The 22898-nt window shown below is 52.5% G+C and overlaps 1 protein-coding gene across 1 annotated transcript; it reads left to right on the top strand.

Moving 5' to 3' along the window:
- Positions 1–249: 249 nt before the first annotated feature.
- Positions 250–21380, top strand: CCDC69 (coiled-coil domain containing 69). The gene is made up of 9 exons (XM_065410128.1): positions 250–447; positions 12142–12214; positions 15289–15458; positions 16505–16592; positions 17946–18019; positions 19234–19335; positions 19921–20040; positions 20531–20628; positions 21212–21380. Exons 1-9 carry the CDS (start codon positions 250–252, stop codon positions 21378–21380), a joined length of 1092 nt encoding a protein of 363 aa, XP_065266200.1.
- The last annotated feature ends 1518 nt before the right edge of the window (positions 21381–22898 follow it).

Raw genomic sequence — 22898 nt, 5'->3', positions numbered from 1 at the left:
CCCGCGGTGATCAGGAAAAGTGGGGGAGCACGTGCGGCCCCGAGACAGAGGAATTGAGACCCCAGAGCTGCCCAGCCCAGCCCCAGGGGACTAGCTGTACCTTGGGGGCTCAGACGGGGGGCTGTTTGGAAGTGCAGGTTCCCTGCGGCGCTGGGCTCCGGAGCGGGCTCCAGCCTCCCCCGGCCATGCCAACACGTGTTATCAAACGGGTGCCTGGTATGCCGCTCGGCTCAGCCCTGCCATCTGGGGATGTGGTTTTTTGCAGGGGGGCTTCTGCTCGGGTATTTACGGCGCGCGGCGGTCCCAGCAGAAGTTCAAGCAGACTGCTCGCGGTTCGCTCCCGGGCTCGCAGCTGCAGCGCCGGGCACAGGGCGCGGAGCGAGTCCCACCCGCCTGGCCATGGGCTGCACATGCAGCACGACCGGCCGCTGCCCAGCCAGGAGCAAGGTAACGGCGAGCGACCCCCTCCCCCAGCTGGGTTTGGGGTGGGTTCCGCTTTGACAGCGGTTCCAGCGCTGGGGAAGGGTGGCAGCCCCCAGCGCCTGCCCCTGCTGGGGGCCCCCCCTGCCAGCGCCCTGCTGCTCCAGCCCGGCACAGAGCTTATTGGGGTGCGGGGCTGGGCGTCTGTCCCCCCCTCCCCCGCTTTAAACAAAGCCCCTTCCCCAAAACCATGAGCAGGAGAAGAGGGGCTGGCCGACGGCTGGGGAGACAGGCTGGAAAGGGGTGACACGTTGTTCCTGAAAACTGCAGTGCCTGTGTTGATTGTAGAGTTGTGTGTGTGTGTGGTGGAGAGGGTCTAGGGGTTCCTTCCCTAGTTGTGTGTGTGTGGGGGGTGGTGGTGGAGAGGGTCTAGGAGTTCCTTCCCCACTAATGTGGGGGGGGTCCTTGAGAGGGTCTAGAGGTTCCTTCCACTGTACTGGGTATATATATTTATTCACAACATGGGAAGTCTCTGGTGAATCCCAAAGGCACAGCAAAAAAGTGTCTCCCTGAGCCTCAGACAGCAAAACCTCTCTCCGCCAGGAAAGGGTTAGCAGCAGAACCCAGAGAAGGGGTGAATTCCACCAGAGGCAGCAAAATCGGGCCGATTCTCCTTTCAGTTTAAACAAGAGCGTTCCCGCCATCCACCTCCAGCCCATCACTGGTTCTGGGGATAGGGGGGGAAAAGATGCTTTTAAGATTAACTGTTCTACAGCAGGGAGGGTGGCGGCAGGGGAGAAGTTATCTGAGATAATAACGTGAGCCTAGAACGTTGAAGCAGCACCAGGGCAGGATGTCTGCAAACCTCACCCTCAAGCATCTGATGGTTAGATTCTTCCTTGTCTTTCTTTGCTACCTGAGCTGCTAAGCAAGAAGTGCAATAGCTGGTTTTCTCAGGTGCTAGCTATATTTGAGCAAAGTACGCTCAGTGAACTATTTATTCTATGGATTTAGCCTGTCTCCAGTTTTGGAATTATCCGCAAACAGACTGATCTTTACAAGCGTGTTCATTATTTGATTGAAACTTCATGTGTCCATTGTCAGTTTCTGGGTTGTTTGTGAACTATTGGTTTCCCTTGTGCTTACAGTTATTCGCTATTTGTTATTCGGGGCCTGTGATTGGTCACCTTAGCCAGGCAGTGCACCCTGCATGGATGATTTTAAAAGGAGGAGGGAAATCACAGAGATTGCAAGATGGCTGCACACAGCTTTGCACAAATTAATATTTGCATGTGGGAGTAGTTCTGAGACTTCCAGGAACACTGAGCCAGAAAAACCCCACTTGTACAGATACTCCGGGAAAACGGAAACAAAGGGACACACCTACTGTCCAAGAGAACTCACAGGGGAGTTGCAGACAGAGGTCTGTGAATATTTTTTTTCAGCCCAATGCACACGAATAGCTGTATATTAAAGAAATGTATGAATCTCTTATGCACAAGGTCAAACACTTCTAGGCCAGTCCATGCCTCTGAGGGCTCCCTGTACAAAAGAGACACTGGGTGAGAAATGCTGCACACAAAAGGCCCCAGGAAGGCATTTCATTGACGTGAGATGGAGTAATTTGGAGACACTTCCCTTGATTCTGATATGTCCAGTTAATACCATAAACTTAGCTGGGGCAAGGAAGGGGATACAGCCCTTGCTGGCCACATCTTTAAATCAAGACTGGATGCCTTTCTAAAGGGTATGTCCTAGCACAGCCAGAATTTATGGGCTTGATGCAGAAAGCACAGGGTGAAATGCTACGGCTTCTGTTAAGCAGTAGGTGAGACTAAATGCTCACAGTGGTCCCTTGTGGTTTAAAACCTCTGGCACAAGGATAGATCAGAAAGACTGAAAGGGGGAGTGTAAAAGGGATTGAAGGTGGGGGTACGTCTACACTTACCTCCGGGTCCGACGGCAGGCAATCGATGTTCTGGGATCTTGTCTAGACGCGATAAATCGATCCCGGATCGATCCCGGAAGTGCTCGCCGTCGACGCCGGTACTCCAGCTCGGCGAGAGGAGTACGCGGCATCGACAGGGGAGCCTGCCTGCAGCGTCTGGACCCGCGGTAAGTTCGGACTAAGGTACTTCGAATTCAGCTACGTTATTAACGTAGCTGAATTTGCGTACCTTAGTCCGAAGTGGGGGGGTAGTGTGGACCAGGCTCAGAGAGTCACAGGGAAGTAGAAGACGAATGCTCAATGCTAGGATTTGAGAAAAATGAACAGTCAGACGCTACAGGCCTGGTTCCATTCACGTTTAGTGACTTCTCAGGCTGGGAAAAGTCCCTTGGACACCAGTGGTTCTTATGTTTTAAATGGGAGTGGATATTTTAACTGCTGTGATTCTTTCACCATTGCACGGGATTAAACCTGATTGCCAGAACTGGGGATGGGAAGGAATTTTTTCCCAGGACCCATGTTGTAAATGACCTTGGGGAGTCGTCACCTTTCTTGAGGCTATGAACCAGAGATCGTCTGTTCAGATCAAGTGGGCGTATCACATCTTCTGAGTGCAGGGGAGAGGGCATTGGCACGCCTCAGTCCTTCGTGTCATCTATTTCTGTCTCTTAGAAGAGCATAAAGATAAGAAAGTGATTGTGCAGGTGCCGAGTGCAAGAACCCAGCCGGGATCTTGTAGCTATAAGACCTCTGGAATGTGATCAGCTCTGTAACTCACCTGCTTGAAGTAGCAGGACACAACCTGCATTTCATCTGACATCCAACCATGACAGGTGCTGAGAGGTCTTCTTGAAAGATCAGGGCTCAGGCCTGGCATCATTCCAGCAGTGGGTTATATACATTATAATTAAATCTCACACTCTCTCTCACACACACACACACACACACACACACACACACACACACACACACACACACACACACACACACACACGAACTTCAGAGTTACGAATGCCAGTTACGAACTGACTGCTCAACCACAGACCTCATTTGGAACCAGAAATACACAATCGGGCAGCAGCAAAGAAAAGCAAATACAGAACAATATTGTGCTCAATGTAAACTACTAAAAAAAAGGGAAAAAATTGAAAAAAAGATTTGACAAGGTAAGGAAACTGTTTCTGTGCTTATTTCATTTAAATTAAGATGGTTTAAAGCAGCATTTTTCTTCTGCATAGTACAGTTTCAAAGCTGGATTAAGTCAATGTTCAGTTGCAAACTTGAAAGAACAACTATAACGTTTTGTTCAGAGTTAGGAACATTTCAGAGTTACAAACAATCTCCATTCACATACAACCTCCATTCTCAAGGTGTTTGTGAGTCTGAGGTTCTGCTTTATTTACTTAAAATCAGAAAGGGTCAGAAATTAAGTTGCTAACAAGACGGTTAACTCAGCCACAAAGCTCAGTCTATATGTTTATGGTGCAGATTTCATTGCATGAATGGTAGTATGTTAAAAGCCGTGAATAGACAATGGTATATAAGTGGACCACGCCTCTGTAAACACTGCTCTTGAAGCATTGAGCACCTGCTTCCATTGAAGTTATTGGCCTAACCTTCCTCCCACTGATGTCAATAGCAGTCACAGAGCAAAGCTCCTGGTGGCTTTAGGGGGGGCAGCGTCAGGATTTAAACACACATCCCTTGTTTTTTGGTGATTTTATTCTGCGACATGAATGTTGCATTATGCATTAAAAATGCAATTTTAGAAAAAAATCGTGCTCTAAAATCTAAGGCCCGGATCCTGTACCATTGACTGCTCCTGGGTGCATCTCTCTACCCAAGCCCAGACTCACTGACTCCACAGGGCAGCACACACACGTAGTCAATTGCAGGACTGCAGGGGTCATTCAGCCAAAGGCCGACTGGGGCCTCAGTTCCTGAGGAGTAGAGTAGAGTAACAAAGGGACACAGCAAATACACATTGAACAGTGCACATGCTCCAAGTACCTCTGCAAACGTGCCAGTGCTCCGTTGGCACATCCAAAACGTTCTTAATTTTCAGCCAGGTTTTGTTTTGATGCTTGGTTATGAGCCTTCTCCCCAGTTAGGTTGAATGGACACCTAAGAATCAAGTTTCCAAACTTCAGACAGTTTGCAGTTACCTCTAGGGGGTGGGGACCATGACCGTAATTTTGGACATTGGGAAAAGTGGTTTGATTTTCTTCTGCCCACATTCATCATCCAAAAATAGTGAAAGGGATTTGGACCAAGCTGCAGAATAATTCACCTTGGGACAGACACCCACTTTAAGGCCCCTTTACACTGCCGGAGCAGTGGGCTCTTGAAACACAGCTTTCTTGCACTGCTGGACATCCTGCTGTGCTATTTATTTGGACCGTCTTTCCAGCAGAAACTGCAGCCAGGGACATGTGCTCATTCTGGCACCTGGGAAGCGGTTAATGGTCTCTGTGGGATAGTCCTAGAGAGACTATCACGGAAACGGAGAGAGATCGTTAGCACATGTGGAATACTCCTACTTTTCTTCCCATTGTAAGCCTTAGGCCCTATACTCCCCTTGCAGGGCATGAGTCGTGTAAAGTCCCTGGTTTGGTATTGGACACAGGGACAGGCACAATCCAGGAGCTTCCAACAAACAGCCCTTTACTGCAGCTTGCTCAGAGATTGCCCTGCATAGATTCAGCCACTTGCGCCTCCTGGGGGGTGCCATGCCTGGGACTGTCAAAGGCGCAGTCCGCTCCAAACAACACCCATTGCATTCCATGGAAGTTATTCCTCTCCTGTGGGGAGAACAGACCCCCATCACTTGTGTATAGCGTCATGTCAGAGAGAGGGATCAGATCTAGACGTGATGGACACAAATGCAGCAGGCCAGAAAGAGCTGAAAAGAAGAACAAATCAAGCCAGCATTTCTTGCATTTCCCAGGTTCCCATTTCCTTTCGCCAGGGCGGGGAATCCAAGTGACAATAGGGCATCAGTCTTTGCCCCAGGGGAAAGGCCTTTGGGGCCTGCCTATCATTGCCCAGCGCTAGCCAATGGGCCCGACCATCCTCTGGACTATCAAAGTGCACAGGGATAAGAGAGACTCTCTCCGGGTATCCCAGACTGGAACAGCCTATTATGCCACCAGGATCGGGAGCAGCAGCTGGCAGGCGTGGTGCCAGGGAGAGCGGCTGTTCTGTGTGAGGAGGAGGCCCTGTTTACCCACACACTCTGCAGCCTGTGCAGGCCCCGTCCTGCTTCTAGGCGGGGGTGAGGGGCCATGTTGGCCTGACCAATGCTGAGGAGAGGAGATAGCTGCTCTGTGGTCAGGACCCTCGCAAGCCCAAAAGGGCACCGGGAGCTCATGCAAATGCCCCCTCCACCAGGCTTCTGCAGTGCCTGACCACTCGGTCTCCCTTAGGCAGGAGTCCTGGAAGCTGCTGCTGCCTGAGGGCAGAAGTGGGCCCCCGGGAGCCATCTCTATGAGGCTGGGAAGAGGGCACCTGGGATTGAGGGGAGCCTAATGCAAAGCCACCAAGAGCAGGTACCTTTGGGGAGAGCGGGGTAGTCCTGGGAGCTGAGCTTCCACCTCCTTTCCCCGGGGGCTGATATGGCCTGATGGGCTCCCATCCTTACAGGACGTCAGCTCGTTCCAGGGCTAGGTAGGGACTGAGGGACCTGGTCAGATCCCTCCCTGTCTGTGCCACACACACAGGCACCCGCTCCCCAAGGGGATGCACTGTTTCCCCATGGCTTAAGGTGAGGTGTGTTCCTGGGAAGGTGCGGGCTGCCGCCAGCCCCTGCAGAAGGCAGGCAGCTAGACAGAGAAGGGTCCATCCCCTGCTGAGGTTTCCACAGGTGCCACTTTCTGATTGGAACCTGCCACCCAGCTGCCCGGGGACTAGGCTGGGAGAGGATCGCTCCCCTGACTGCTCCTTTGGGGTGTGGGCTGGGAACCGCTTGTGGCACTTCTGGCTCCCAGCTGTGATCGGGGAAGTTTGCCTGGAGTCAGGGGCCCGATTTAAGGTTTGCCCATGATTTGTTACAGCCCCCGAGTCCTCTCTTTGCAGCTCCAGTGCCAGCCATAAGGGGACGCTGTGGAGGCCAGAGGTGCCAGGGGGAACCTTGAGGTGCTCTGCCATGGGTTCAGGATTCCCGCGTGTTGGCCTCTGTGTGCTTTCCAGTCTGTGATTAATTCAGCACAACTTTCACGCAGCTTCACAAATCGCTGCTGGGCACTTGGGAACACCCCGGCTTTTACAGCATGCAGCGGATACCAATCAACAAATGGGATGATTTGCCTCCCAAACGTACCTGGGGCCCAGGCAGCAATTACACGCCCCTCCCCTTGATCTGCCATTGTAATGCCTCTCACTGAGCTGGAGGTACCACTCCCTCCTGCCAGCCCCTGCGGCACACAGACATAAGAGCACCCCGGTTTGCCTCTGAAAGAATTCTGTACAGGTTCGTGTGCCCCCTCCCCCACATCACCACAGTAGCTGAGCAGCTTCCAGTAGCGCATTCAGTGATGATGCCAACATCTGCCACGTGTGGTCCGTTCTCTGTGGCGTGCTCCATGCAGGAAGAGACGCATGTGCAGGGGAGGGTTTGGTTGGAGAGGGTTTTTTTTTTAAGTGTACGTGCAGCTTTGTGTTTATTTTAGAGGAGTCCAGTTGACGAAATGTGCCTCGGCGCTTGGGTCAGAAGGTGGGAAGATTTGTGATGGGCCTTTGTTCCAAGTGGCCCCTGAAACGACTCTGCCTCCTGCATGGACCAACTTGACTCTGATGGTCGAGGTTCCATTGTCCTTGAGGAGCAGAGCTGTCCATTGTGGTCCTCAGGCCAGAGCTTTAGGTGATCTTTTATTGTTCCAGACATGGCAGAAGCATATGCTGCTGCTGTAAAAAGCAGTCCCTGTGCCTAAGAGAATCGCTCCTTTCGGGGTAATTTACTGCTCGGAGAAGAGGTGGACTCCCCAGTTTATTTCAGCGTTTTCAGGCTCCTGGCTGTCTCCTTGTCTGTCACTCATTCCCCACCCCCAGGGACTCTCTGATGCAGTGACAGCAACCTCTTTGATCTTCCCCTGTCCTGGGAAATGGTGCCCAAAACCCCGCTGTCCTTTTACTGTTCTCTAAATGTGGCTGTCACACTTCACAGGTTGTAAAGTAGCAGCCCCGGCAGTTGTTTGATATTTCTGGACCCCTCTCAATCTCTCTCTTGCACATGCTGTGGCTTGGAGGTCCGGACAGCATTCCAGCCCAGTGTTCAGAATTCAGGGAGGTCCTGCAGTTTTTAGGAAAGGCAGCACTGGCCTAATCTGTTTTGCAGCACTGGGTATTTTCTCCTCTTCCCCCCCCCCCCGCCCCCATTAAGTTTTCAGTCTCTTTTCCAGCCTGCATCCTCTCTAATCCATCCACTACAAGCACCCTCCAGGAGACGCATGGCAGTGGGCAGCATACGACTCTCCTTGTCTCCTCTCTCTTTCCGTGGTTGTTGCTGTGAGATAAGTGCTTGCTGCAAAGTCCTTCTAGGGATGTTCTGGGGAGGATGCAGGCACCAGCTTGGGCTTTGGACAGGCTTTATTAGTTTTGTGCTGCTGCTTCAGATGAAACTTGGCTCCTTCTCGCATTCTGTATGTTTTGGTGGCATGGAGCCTGCTGGCCCAAGTGAACGAGCCATGTGCTTCCAGCACTTAAACACTGAGAGCCTGGGGCCAAAATCCTCCTAGCAAGGGTCGCTAGAGCAGGAGGGATCTCCTAAAACATAGGGGACTGTGACAACTCTTGACCCATTTCCAGGTCTTCTACTCTTCAACCCATCTCTTCTCCCTCCCATTCTGGCATGGAGTCACTGTCCGTACAATTCGGATAATTGTCAGGGCTTTGTTTTCTTGGCTCTCAGGTTCCTATGTCAGTTAAAGGCCCCTGTCTTGCCCAGGGCTGGGTCCTGAGTAGCTACCAGTTTCCATTCAGTAAGTGGCGTCTGTATGCCTCTATCTGCATCGGAGGAGCTGGGCACAGATCATCCCTGAGGTGTCTTTACCTGTGTGACTATTATGCCTTTGTTTTCTGTGTACTGCACCTTTCAATCTGTAGGGACCCTCCTGTCTGCAGGGAAAGGCAGGCAGCCAGTTTGTGTTCAGTTCACCACAGCCTATTTGATTTCCAGGGCAGAGCCCACTAGGGCAACGACAGGTCCTCTTGGGTGAGGGGAGGGGGCCACAGATCCCAGCAAATCAACTAAATACCCAGAACCAAGAATGAAAAAACGGGGACGGGTGCAGGGCACAAGATCAAAACAAGGGATGCAGAGAGGGACCCGTAGCAGAGAACCCCATGCGCCGCCACTAATCCGAGTAGGAGTCCGTGAATGCCAAATTTATGATGGAAGGCAGCTTACAATGCAGGGATCACTGGGTGGAATTCTCTGGCCAGTGTTATGAAGTCAGGCTAGATGATCACCATGGTCCTTTCTGGCCTTGAAATCTCTGGTATAAGCCCTCTTCAGACTTCCATGATCCGAATGTTCTGTTGTGGTGGGAGGGGATCTGCATCTGCATGCATTACACACATCTACACCTGCTCTGTTCTGGGAACTGTTTCCTGCCCATAGCAGCAGGTGCGCCAGGTCAGGAATATTTCATTCCTGATTTTGCACATGCTACTTCCCTTGGAATCCTTCATTTCCAGATGTGCATCTCCACCATGCAAGAGGTGTAGATAAGCCACAGAATTTTAATGCAGATGCTGCCCATAGGGTGATCTGCTCTCACTTTAAATAAGAGGGCGGGTGGTTGTTGGTTGGTTTGTTATACACAAGGTCCAGATAACTGAGGTTTTACTGCACTCACAGCTTTTAAAAAAATTATAGGTGAATTACACACCGTTCAACAGATTACTTCCTTATAGCTTTTCTGATTTAAATTGTTATTGCCCTTGCTCTAAATGGAGTCAGTCTGAAGCTACTGGGACATAAAATAATAAAAATGGTAGGCACGTATCTATTGCCTTTCAGCTGGGGCAGGGACTGACTATATTTCTGTTCTGCGTATATACAGCTCCTAGCACAGCAGGGTCCCGGTCTACAAGTGATGCCCCGGACACAGCCTCCCTGCAAGCAATAGTAGGACTCCCAAAGCACTTTACAAAACCACCCCTGGTTCCTATCTCCACTTTTCAGAGAGGGATGCTGAGGCAGAGACATTGAGCCAGGGCTTTGCTTAACTCACACAGCAAATTGGTGTCAGTCAGGAACAGAACCCAGATGGCTGGATTCCGATTCCTCTGCTCTATTAGAGACTGGGACAGGAAAGCAGAGCAAGCCAGTCTAAGGTGCTGTCTATAATAAGGCAACGTGCACTGGCATAACCCCATCAGTGTGGTTACACTGGGACGAATTTCCTGGATGTGGACAGGGCCTCCCCTGGTGTGACTTGCGCCTCTTTCGATCCCCTTCGGCATGTACACTAAGTTACACACCCTTGCCCGCATGCTGCCCTCCATTCAGCCAGGCTCCGTGGGCCCAGGTCGGAGATGGTGAGATACACGTTGGGCAGTGGGTGTGAATTTTCAGGAGTCTGACTGAGGCTGAGTGCAGCGGAGCTGGTGGAAGAAAGCGTAAGTGACACCAGTTGGATTCCTTCCCATTCCTTGACGCCAGGTCTGCGCTACAGAGTTAGGCTGATCTTGCTTCATCGCAGCAGGGTGTGACAATCCGCACCTTTGAGCGACATGGGGAAGCCCGCCTAACCCCGGGTGTAGACAGCGCCAGGTCAGTGGAAGAATTCTCCCATTGTCCTAGCTACCGCTTCCTGGGGAGGTGGAATAATGACAGCGACGGGAGAACACCGCCTGTCACTGCAGCGAGTGTCGCTGCAGCGTTTCGAGTGAAGACAGCCCCAGAGCACAGAGGTCAGTTCTCTTCATTCCATTCCACACGGGTGTAACGCCACTGGTGTCAGTGGAGCCATTCCTGATTTACACCAATCAGATCCACAAAGGGTTTTGGGTTGGGGAGAGAGCAGGGCTGCTCTTTGGCAGTTGAACAATAGCTAAAAATAATTTTGTGTTTTCTTCCAGTGTTATTAATGCAACTAAACTGCTCCGGGGCTGGAAGGTGGCCTGCTGCAACTGTATCGCCTAAGCAAGCTCTTAAATCTGAGTTCTATAAACCCCGTTAAACAGGGAGGCTAGGATGGAAACTGTGACAGGACCTTAGCACTCACTCAACGGGGGGGCTGGTAGCAGGAGCTGATGCTCTAACAAAGCATTCCTCTGATGATGATGTAATTGTTTGAACTGGAGAGAAAGCGAGAGCTTTGCTGGTGCCAGATATTCTGAGGCGTTGTTAGAACTGGGCTTTATCCCTGTAATTGCCTTTGATTTAGTGTTGTTTTTCATCTCTCATTCCTGCACAGGCTCTGTGCTCTAGCCCAAGCTATTTCTAGGCTCTGAGCCTGGCTATAAAAAGCATCAGCTGAGCTACAGGTTTGTGGGCGTTGCTAACAGATCTGCACCCACTATCTGATCCTGAGCTCTGACTGGCTCGTGTAGTCCGGGGTCCCGGGCATGCATAGGTGACGTGAAGAGGGGGTTAAGGGAGGGGAACAGCAAATGTTTCCAGCCCTCTAGCTCCAAGAGTTTTGGTGCTAACCCGATCTCAGGCTGACTGGTTGCTGGACAGATTTGTACATTGTCCAGTGCCCCCATCCCAGAAGGCCTTTGTGGGAGTGTGGGGCTGATAACGATACTAAGGCAAAGTGGAGATTTGTACCTTGAGCCAGGAGGGTCCTAGTAAGCAGACCGGCCTGCTGGTGAGACTGGCAGGCCCCCCCAAAAAGGTGGAAGGACAATAAATCTTCTAGCCTGTCCGTGTGGCTCGGCGGCTGCGTAGGATGAGCGTGTGTGTGTGTGGGGGGGGGGTGAATTTGTGTGTGGTAGGGAGTGTGAAGGGAGGCATGCGGGTGCCTTCTCCCTTCGCTGGTACGTGCCTTCTCTACGGAGCACTTCTGCAAACAGAAATCCAGGGCCAAGTGGGAACGTGAGTAACCAGGAGTGAGGAGGGAGAGAAAACGAACGGGCACGTGTGATCCACTCTCGCGTCCCTCTGCTGGGATCTCTCACCGGAATAGCCCTTTACATGCCACAGGATATCTCCCCTATGATGGGGGCAGGGCCCCTCCGCATGGGCGCTCCCAGGTTACACGTTCCCCCTCGTGTGCTGTACCATGTTAGCCACGCGTCACTTTCCGTCATACCCAAAGGAGAGAGGGATGGCAGAAGGGCACAGTGGGCTAAGTGGAGATGGAGCAGCCTAAAACCGGAGGCCAAAGGTGGAAATAGCGGCGATACTGAGCTCCCTAGGAGGAGAACTGGCACAGATTCAGAGCTGGCTAAACAGGATGAAGTGTGACAGAGGCTTGGGGTCGCTGGCTGGGGCGGCAGGTTGAACTACCCAGGGATAAATACAACGTGCTGGGTACATTTCAGCAGCACTCTGGCAATTGAGAGCAGCGCTCTGGGTTGGACAGGTCCTAGCTGAGCTGCTGGGATCTGAATGTTGCTGCAGCTCTTTCACTTAGAGGGACTGCTAAATAACGCCGCATCATGGGGACCCATTTCAGGGTCCCCATGATGGGGGACTAATTTCAGGGTGTTTCATCCATGACACAATTCCCTTCAGGTCTCAGCTCTGCCACAAACCAGCGTGGTTTTTTTTTACATTTTCCTCCCTGCATTTCATGATTCCAGTCTTCTTATTTTCCCCACAGAAACGACTAAGAGCTCGGCAGCCAAAGGGACAGGCTTCCCAGGAGCTGACGGCCGTGAAGACAGAGAATCATGGTGAGGTGTACATCTTTTTCCTCAGACGGCTTTTCAATGCACCTACCCCTTTAAAAGCATTAAGCTAAGACCAGGTCCAAACAGATGGGCCAATGTGTTCCATGCACAGATGCACCTGTACCTGCTAAGACAGGCAGCGCTGTGAGCTCTGATGCAGCCAAAGTGGCACTGTGACTAGTGAGTCTTCCATTCTGGTCCATACTAAGGCCATCTCATCTGTGTTTGCTCAGAAAGCTCCTCTGGACGGGGAGGCGATGTGTCTGAGGATCACTGGGGTAAAAGGGCTTTACTGACTCAAGTTAAATCAGAGTGGATTCTCTCACTCCAGTTTCCCTGGGGGTCTTGGCATTAGTCCCACCCGAGATGGCGTCACAGAGCCACAGTATTGGTGCTACACGCCAGCTTTTAAACAGCCGCTTGGAGGATCCCCTTCTGTGTGGCAGACCCTCAAGGGGTCCCACTCTTCCTTAAGGCAGCCTCAGTGCCTCCAAAACTGAGCCTCCGGGCTTCAGCACTCCTGAGACACACGTCCCACTGAGATAGAGCGCTGGTCAGAGTCTTGGACACACTTCAGGGCTCAGTGCGCCTCAGCAAGTATTGGCACAGACACCAGGCAGCCTTTTCAGAACAGAGGCAGACGGAACCCAGCACTGGGAAGGCCTGAGATTAGCATAGAGGAATAAAGGTTAAAACACCATCTCTTCTGGCCACACCAGCCTTCCATCTAGTGTCCTCTTCTGGCTCTGGCTCTCCATGTCCCTGTGCCACTCCCAGGTGAGAGCTGCTGAGACCTTCCAAAAGCCAGCTCTTATCCCAGCCACCTGACACCTTTTGGTCCATTGTCTACCTCCTCAGACCCGTGCTGAGTTCACACGCTCCGCCTGCAGGATAGTCCCATGGATAAATGTCAGTTGCTCTGTCTTTGGGGCTTCCGTTGTCTTTGCGGACCCTCCATTGATATGGGTCGGTTTCAGCCAGTACTTGACTGGCCCATTTATTTCACCCCAAACAGATACCTGACACAACAGCCCGTGTCTCTTTCTCTGCCCCATGAGCAGATTTAACCCTTTTGCACCGCCTGGGGAGCAGTGCAAAGTAGAAAGAGAAACTGAGGCACTCATGGGAATCATAAAATATTACAGGAGATTCCCACTTCATCACAGGTGGTTCCTTAGAAATCGACAGAGTATTTGGCATGCGTTCCTGGAAATGCATCCTTGTTCTAGTGGAAATATTGCAAACTTGTATGAGACAAACTGCACAATGCAGAGCCAGGCTAGAAATAAAGATCTGTATCCTCATCTGGCATAAATTAGCCCATCTTCATTGACTCAATGGAGTGATGCTGATTTACACCAGCCGGGGATCTATGCTGAAACTCCATCCAGGTCATGCTGCCACCACAGAAGCCCCTCTACCGATGGAGCAGGCTCGGTATTGGCAGGGCATCAGTGTAAGTTTTCCCTGTGCTGGCCAGGAATGAGACTCAAAGAGATTCACAAACAGTTTCCAAGATGAACAGCAAATTCCCCATGCTGCTGTTCATGAGCTGATCTTATTAGTCACTCTCGAATCCCTGGGTGACAACACTGGTCGTGAAAATCTGAGCAAGTTCGGAAAATGTCACGAATTCATAAGGGAAGCAAGTTAAAAAACCAAGCTGCTTGCCCAAGGGAAGTGGGTAGGTAGAACTCTGGGAAGCTGCCTTAGTGTTTGTTCATGGACAGAGAAATCGATGACTGAAGTCTAGTAATATGTATGACCACGCGAACACCACAAATGACCAGCTCAAAAACTGCGCTAGCTGGCCAAAACGTCCCACCAAACAAACAATCCCGCCCCTAAGGAAGCAGTTGGTGCAGTAGTGAGGAGGATATTTGCTGGAGAGGATGGTGTCTGTATGCTAGTAGGACGAATTACCTTATGGCAGTGTTTCTCAAACTGGGGTCGCCGCTTGTGTAGGGAAAGCCCCAGGCCGGTTTGTTTACCTGCCCCGTCCGCAGGTCCGGCCGATCACGGCTCCCACTGGCCGCGGTTCGCTGCTCCAGGCCAGTGGGAGCTGCTGGAAGCAGCGCGGGCTGAGGGACATACTGGTTGCCACTTCCAGCAGCCCCCATTGGCCTGCAGTAGCGAACCGTGGCCAGTGGGAGCCGCGGGCGGGGCAGGTAAACAAACCGGCCCGGCCCGGCCCGCCAGGGGCTTTCCCTACACAAGTGGTGACCCCAGTTTGAGAAATACTGCCTTATGGGTATGTGTATTGTTGCCCTGTTCGGAGTTGACACACTCTAGCCCTTATAAAAACAACAAGGAGTCTGGTGGCACCGTAAAGACTAACAGATTTATTTGGGCATAAGCTTTCGTGAGTAAAAACCTCACTTCTTCGGATGCAACCACATCTTCTAGCCCTTATGTGAATGGCTGGCTCAGGCAGAGAACTACAGACAAGCTCAGAGATAAGTGCTCTCTACCAGCTGAGTTATTCAGCAGGCAGTATTTGTCATTCGCTAAAGTCCCATTTAAATAGCTTCAGTCACCCAATCAGGAAGTGGACACTATACCATGTGACCACTCCCACACAATAAACTGTAACTAGCAGTCAGCGGTAGCCGACTGTTTGCAAGGCACTTGGTGGCTGGAAATGATTCACTCCAACTAGTCGTTGAGCAATGAATGCACTCACAGAAACTGGGAACGATTGACAGGAAACAAAGACCTAAATGAGACATGTTTGTGGTGCAGGGAGAAAAGCTAGCCACACCCCTCAGCCCTGAGCTGGAAGGGTCAGTCCCAGGACTGGGAGGCCAAGGGAGTCGCCTGTTTCTGTTCGATACTTGTCCCCATTGTGCAGACTGCCAACACGATGCCCATTGGTGCTAATTAGTGCCAGGTGTAGTGTGGGTAATTGTCCAATAGGAACTAGACTGAGATCATATTTTATGCGGGCCACCAAACCGCCCCCAAGAGATAGAGCTTGACCAGGCCTGGATTCGAACTGGTGACCGAGTGGAGAACAGCCCCAGAATTGTCAGCAAAACCAACCAGCCACGGTCTAGCCATGTATGTTTAATTTGCAGTCATCGCAGCTCCCTTGCCTGAGGATGTGGAGACGACGAAGGCCCTGCTGCTGGAGGAGCAGAAGAGGGAGATTGCGAGGCTGCTCCAAGGACATCAGGAGGAAACGGAGAGGCTGAAGGAAGCCCACCAGGCAGAGACCCAGAGACTGACCCAAGACGTTAAAATCCAGGTTGGATCAAAATGGCTTCCCCACCCCAAGAGTGTCTGTCTAGTGTCCCAGCACAGTAACCCCAGTCCTGGGCATTCATGCTTCTGCTTCCTGACCTTCACACTGCACCACTACCACAGGTTCAGAGCTAGGGAGTAGTATAGAGCAGGACCTTGATGACCTGATAGTCTCCAAAGACACCAGACAGCGTGAGATCCTTTGGGTGGTCAGCTAGCAGGCTTTGACGTTCCCCTTCCGGCCCTGATCTCGCATTCAGAGCCAGCTGGCCTGCTCCCCCAGTTATAGACACCGATCTGCCTTCCCCAGGGTTAGCAGACTCAGTATGGTAGGTTAGTGTCCTCAGATTTCCACCTCTAGACACCTAAGGCCATGAGTAAGGCTACAGTTTTGTCATGGAGTTCACGGAAATCGTGAATTTGAATAAAGTTCGTGAAATCTCAGAAATGGCAGTAAAAACACGTGACCTGGTGCACCGGGGTCGCAGCGCTCTTCAGCTTTGGCCCCTCCAGCTCCACCTACGCAGGGGCGGACAGACCCAACCTGAGAGGTGCTGTGACCCATTCCCCGGCTCGCAATGCCCAGAGCAGGTAGCTGTGCCTAGGCCCACGACACCAGAGCTGCTGCTGCCAGGTGAGCTCTCCCCCTTCTCTGACTTGTTTTTTCCCCTGCGCTCTGTTGTGAAATTTACATGCCAAAATCATAGCCTTCGCTGTGAGCGAAACTGAGCTCAGTGGGTCACTCCTTGTCCCCCTTTTACTGATCTCGCAGAGCTCAGCAAAAAGGGCAGTTGTCCAGGAAATTCTGGAAAAGTCCAGCGTGTCTAGCAGAGCTGTGTGTGATGCTCTTTCCCCTTCCCCCAATGTATATGGTTGCCAGTGATATTAACCCCTCACTGTCATAAGTACCACAGTTAAATTCATTCATAAAAATAGGAACAGGAAACTGGATCTGCCGCCCAGGAGATAAATAAGAGACTGCAGAGGCAGGTACACTTATTTCTCGGAGATCCCCGGATACTTAGGGCTTGTTGCTCACTCTGTTTCTAGGTGGAAAAGGAAAGAGATTTAGAGCTTAACAAGCAGCTCTCCAAGCAGTTCGACACACTGAACAGAGAGCATGAAGAGAACCTCCGAGGTAAGGCCCCAGTCTCTCCTTTGCTGGGCGCTGGCTTCCCTCTACGCCCCCACCGCTGGGGTTTAAACTTCTCACAGGGCTGCTCTTGCATCTCTTCTCCTCTCCAACCTCCTTGGCTTTCTTGAGCAGAGGCCGATCGCTCCTGTAATGAATATTCAGCATTTTCATTAGATGATGTGTGTCCAAGAGACAGGCCCGTCCTTACACATACGCAAAGTACGCAGCTGCGTAGGGCACCAGGGAATTTGGGGCACCACATTTCCTGGTGCCCTGCGCAATTGGGAGCTGCTCCAGCCCCTGCCTCTTCCTGCCCCAGCCCTGCCTCTTCCCACCCCTGCCCTGCCTCTTCCCACCCCTGTTCCACCCCAACCCCGCCTCTTCCCGCCCCTGCTCTGCCCCCACTCCCTTGAGGACTGCAGCAGGGCTGGGCCTGCACTCACCGGCGGCAGGAAGTGCAGCGACCCGGCCCCAGCCGTGCCACTGGGGGGTGGTTCCAGCCAGCGCCGCCACCCCCCCACAGAGGCCTGGGACCAGCCTCCCCCCTCCCATGGAGGCCTGGGGCCCCACCCACCCCCGCGAGGGGGCTGCGTAGGGCCCCAGAATAGCTAGGGACGGCCCTGCCAAGAGATCTGCCCGCTCTTTGACTGGCCCCATTGGCAAGCACCTCCCATGCCCTCTGGATTACCATACTGTCACCTGTCATGCTCTCAGGGCTGCCATGGTGCTCCCTTACTGTCATGTTGTCTGCACCTCTCCAAGCCATGAGGGAGGGTACCCTGGGAAGGGCATGGAGAAATGCTGGCAGGAGATATTACTCTGTATTTCATTAACTAGCATGGAGCGTTTGTAGAAACCCAACCCAACGTCTGGAAAATTGACCCCACTGGGGTATTACGCTTGCAGTGCCAGTGCCTCTGAAATAAACCTAAAATTCTTCAAAAAGGAGACTCCTTCCATCGGAGCAGGATGCTTCTCAGGGAGCTGGTAGCGTTTACACTGCAGCAAACAATGCGAGATGTGGTCACCCAGTCTCAGCAATAAGGCCGTGAATGGTGATGGGGTCATTCCCTCTCTTTCTCCTTTCGCTACGGGCGGCATATTGCCTCTCTCCTTAGCGTAGCAATCACTCAGCTAGTAGCCCTGTGACTTTAGCTGAGCGAGTCCTCCAGGGAGCTCCCAACTGCAAGGCTGCTCCAGGAAACGGCATTTCCTCTGCTGACTCTTAGCCCAGAGTAACTCTGGTACCCCCTTATGGCAGTGCCATCTACTGCCATTCTATGCGGGTAAGGGGCTTGGGCAGGGCTTGCTTTCCTGTCTCCTGATTCTGACACTGATTTTATGTTTTCCCTGCAGAAGTCCAGAGGGCCCATGACCAGGAGATGCTGCTCTTAAGGGAATCCTACCAAACGTCCCAGTCTTCCTTACAGGTGCTGGCCCCCTTGCTTTGGCTTGCTGAGCAATTCCCTGTGGAGCAGAGCTCTTTAGATTCAGCGCACAGGTCTGAGGGTGCTGGGAGAAGCTTGCAAGGGACCTGCCTGGACTATCCCTGGGGTAAAACAGCACTGTCTGCCCCTCACTTTCACAAGAGCCAAATTGAGAAAACAAAGGTTGTTCGAGCTGCCCGGAGCCCACCACCCTTGGAGTAACCCAGGCTGGCTGTTTGTGGGAATGAGCCCAGAGGGGCCTCTCACAAAGTGATCTTGCCTTAATTTTGCAGCAGTCAAATAGATATTTAAATCAAAATGGCCACCTGGGCTTTAAATTCCAAAACATAAAACAGTCCTTCACTGGCTCAATCAAAAAAGTGCAGAGTTCCCCACAGCCCCAGCACCTTCTTCACCCTCGCCACAGCATGCCGGTCCTAGCAGCCAGCCAGGTGCTCCCTCTGACTCCCCTGTTCCTGCCCTGCTGTGTCCAGGGTGCTAGCTTCCCTCCACCTGCAAGGACCCCATCCTCCCTCCTTGAGTTCCAGGGAGTCACTGACCCTGCTCTGGCCTGCAGCCTGATTGTCTGCTGCTTCCAGTCCCTCTCCTATTGGCTGCTTCCTGAGTAGCCTCTCTAGAGCTCTATTAACCCCTTGCATGCTGGTATGGGGCAGACACCCCATCACACCACTATTGACATAGGGGACAGGTGGGTTGTGTTTGGAATGTCTCCATGTTGTTAATGGTGCACAGAGCTTAGGTTTTGGTTGGGGGCACATCTCTACTGGCAGGCAAGTCTGTAACCTGAACACTCCAGAAGTGAAACTGGTGCGAACAAGCTGCCGAACTGCCATACTGTGGCTCAGAGCAGATTTGGCAGAGTCCGGGAGTCTGTTCTTATGCAAGCAACCCAGGAACTGCTAATTATAAAGAGATCTCTCCCGTGGTTACCGACTGACCCATTGTAACCAAGGAAGCCAGGATGGCAGAAGGCATTATAGTGGGAATTGCTCCCTGCTGCCATTAAATACTGTATTAGGGAACTGCTACATGGGACTTTGTTATTCATTGTGAAATGTCTTGCAGTTTGACTCCTGCCACCTCTGTACAACGCAATAGGTAATTTTCTTCCCTTATATGAACAGTGCCCCTGCTGGAGGGGAGGTCATAAAACAGGACTCATAATCACATCCCTCTTCCTTTCTCTTCTGCCCTAGGAGACGATTGACAGGTTAAATTCTCAGCTGAAATCCTTCCAGGAGAAAATGAAACGGGTGGAGGAATCGATCTTGAGCAGAGACTATAAGCAACATATTCAGGTGCAGGAAAACAAACAAACTGTGGCCTCTTGGGAAGGTATTGCTTTAACCCGTCATTTGCTGGGGTCTCCGAGCAAGCCTGTTGGATTCACAGTAGTGGCAATGGACAGCTCAAACTTAGTCATAGAAGCATCTGTATGCTATAAATGCTTTGTCACCAAAATAACGGTAAATAGAGGCCTCCCTGGAAGACTCCCCATCACTGGATCTGGAGAGGGCAGTGTTCGTAGTGCCTGGTAAACCTGTAGTATGGTTGAAGTAAGCAAAGGGATAGGAAGTAGATCATAAGAAAATTAAGGGTACATATTATGTGCATTATGCAGGTAGTTCAAGCTCCTTGCACTCAAGTGACTAATGCAAATGCCGTAAAGCTGTAGGGTATGGATGAACACTAGTAAGCACATTTTATGGGGTAAGAATCCTATCAATCCAGGACTGAGAACACTGGACAATTATGACTACTAACGGTCGTCATCTTTGGCTCATCTCCGTTCAGGAATAAAGAACCAAATCAGAACCATGCATTTGCCCCTCCAACCTCTCCAGTCAGTGGGGGACTCATGCGTTTTCTTTCTCCCCTTCTAGGATTATGGGAGCCCCAGCCACTTCTGGGAGCAAGAACTGGAGAGTCTCCATTTTGTCATAGAGATGAAGAACGAACGCATCCATGACCTGGACAAGAAGCTGCTGAACTTGGAAACAGTGGTGGGTTTGATGTGGTTCTACCAAAAAGTGCATGGACCCCTTTCCAGGGGCAGCAATAGCGGAGATGGAAAAGCACAGCCCGCAGGAGAGCGTTCCACCTACCTGAATGCAAACAGCGTTCTCCAGGCGCATTCCCCTCTGGCTCACCTGCTGCCTAGGGGCAGCTTTATGTCCTGGCTGGCCTCTCAGCCGAGCTAACGTGTCGGGCGCAGACACAGTGGGGGAAGCCAGCAGATGGAGGACTGCACTAATTGGACCAAGCTGCTGCAGTGCTGGGTGCTTGCTGGCATACACGGCAGGTTGCTGCTATGCATCACTAAACTCGCATAGAGGCAACTTTTGTCAGTAACCATCAACGTTTTGACGTTGGCGCTTAGGCAGGACCTTGTTAACCAGCGTAGGGGATCGTCTGTTGCCAAATCCATGTCACTTCTGACCCTTGACCTCTCCTTTGAATCCTTCCTTCCCAAACCCTTCTGGGATGTCACAGATGGAGAGGAACCTGCTTCTGGAGGAGAAAGTGAAAACCCTTCAGCAGGAGAATGAGGATCTGCACGTTCAGACACAGAACCACTTGACAATGACAAGGTAACATCCGCAGCCTAGCGCAGAACAAGCTACCTGCGGCCATCGTCAGAGCTCACGGGCTGAGCTCTGGGCTAGGTTTGACTTGCACTCAGGAGAGGCTGTTTCCTGAATTGTAGGCTGATAACTAGATGCTGGGACAGGACCCAAACCGCAGGTATGATCACGGCATCAAAGCTAGCACAGAAGCTGCAGGTCAGAGGGCGATAGCTAAGTAGAGCTATGATAGTAGGGGTGCTGCATGATAGGGCTGAGGTGCACTAGCCAGGCCCCCTGTGGGTGTGTGACTTTGCACAGCACTGGTGTGTGTGAGAGAGAGGGAGAGAGACCATGACCTTGCACAGCACCAGTCTGGCTCTGGTGAGAGTGTGTATGTGTGAGGAAGACCGTGACCTGGCACAGTACCTAACTGGCTTTGGGAGTGCCTATAATCCACCCCACCCCTTTTCAAGACCATTCCATGCCCCCCACCTGCCCTGGCCTCTTTTGGCAGTGATCAGAACGGCTGGCGGGGCCCTGATCCCCGTCTTTATCTCACTCCGCGGTTCTTACCACCTCAGCTTCATCACCTGCTGTTTCTTTGCAGGCAACTGTCTGACAAGCTCCTGGTGGTTCGGGAGGCCCTGGACAAGGAGTCCCAGCTGCGGGAGCAGGCGCACCGGGAGAAGGAAGAGCTGCTGTACAGGGTCCTGAACGGTGACTCCTCCCCCACCTTCCCCATCCCCCCCAGCGAGGTGCCGCTCATCGCCACGTAGCACTCTGGGAAGCGTCGACAGAGGCTGCTGGGATGAGGAAGCAAGCGAGGGGCACCAGAGACTCTTCCACCCCTTGTTTTAGCCCTTCCTTTATTGCACAGGTCCAGAGCTGCTGTCATGGGGACTCTGTCCGGTAGAAGGGGAGCTCCTCAGACTTCCAACCTTGGGACGGCCTCCCTCTAAGTGGACAGTGCAGTATTTCTCGGGACCTTTTCAATGTGCTTTTACCCCTCCTGTGTGTCCCCCTGTCTGACTCTGAACATGGGGGAGCTTACGAGACACCCCAGAACCTAGACACGTGCGGCGCGAGGTGTCCTGGCTGCCCCTGGCTTCACATCTCAGTCAGTAGCGGTGGTTACAAGGGGACCCAAGGGGAGCCAAAGGGCTCTCTGGTGCATTCGGGGTGGGGAAGAAGAGGTCTGTTTTCCGCACTGGTTTGCCCAGGTGAATCTGAACCGGAACCCTGCATCTGAACAGCCTCAGCTTTTGGGGAAGTTTGGATCAGGCTCCGGGGCTGAAGTTCGCCGCTCGGGTCCGTCTCTAACCAGAACCGAAGAGAAGGATGCTCGTCTCAGATGGAGCTGTTTAAAACAGCACCTAGCTGAGTCCAGCATCAGCCCCCGCGGGGCGGCTTTGTGGTGTACCCAGGCAAGCAGCGGGTCAGGCGACCCCTAGGCGTCTCTCTCTGGTATTCTTCAAGAACAACCCCGCAAGGAAAGTTTGAGAGTCTCGGAGCTGGAACGTGCTGCTCTGTGTGACCCAGGCTCAGGGCTGTCACTGGCAGAAGACGGTGCCCTCTGCTGGCCAAGAAGCAACACCGGCTTCGGAAGAAGCAGCAAGCCTGCCGTTCCCAGCTGGAGAAACGGCTCCGATGGCCTGTAGCAGGCACTCGAAGTGGTGCCCGAGGCGGCAAAGAGGGGGAATGTCTGCTGGGCCGTGTGAGGATGGGGAAAGTGGGCGAGAGGTGGACAGAGCTGGTCTCTCCCTGGTGCGCTCACTGCCCAGGCTGTCTGGGAGCAGATGGTTCCAGCTCCATAGGGTTGCCCATGGACCCCCTGTCCCTGGAAACTGCATGGCAGTGGCAACCAGAGCTGGACCAGTGAGCGCCTTCAGCAGGAGTTTGGGGAGCAGCAGAGGGGAAGATGGATTGTAGCAAACATGCCCCCGTCTCAGAAATCCCAGCCCTGCCTGCGGATGGATCATGTGGTCCAGTAGCGCCTCTGGGGAGGAGATGGGGGGCACATGTACAGGGACTGGCCTAGAGCTCCTGGTGCCCAACGACTAGATCACATGGGCCCATGGAGGGTGACGGGGGAGTTTGCTCCTGTGAGTGGGGCTGCTTGTCTCGTCCTGCTCCGTTCCCAGGACTTTGCTGAACCCTGTGCTGGGCTCACCCTGGCGAGACCCCATGTCTCCTGCCGTGCTGGTCCTTTCTGGCTCCCAGCTCCATAGTGAACCTTCCTTGGGGCCGCTGCAGTGAGAATCACCATCTCCTGTAGCCTTCGCCTTTTGATTGTC

The sequence above is a fragment of the Emys orbicularis genome, chromosome 8 (genome assembly GCF_028017835.1).
Source record: "Emys orbicularis isolate rEmyOrb1 chromosome 8, rEmyOrb1.hap1, whole genome shotgun sequence".
In the NCBI taxonomy this organism is placed as follows: domain Eukaryota; kingdom Metazoa; phylum Chordata; order Testudines; family Emydidae; genus Emys; species Emys orbicularis.
Note: the sequence above shows the minus strand (reverse complement) of the source record. Positions and strands in the feature narration are given on the sequence as shown.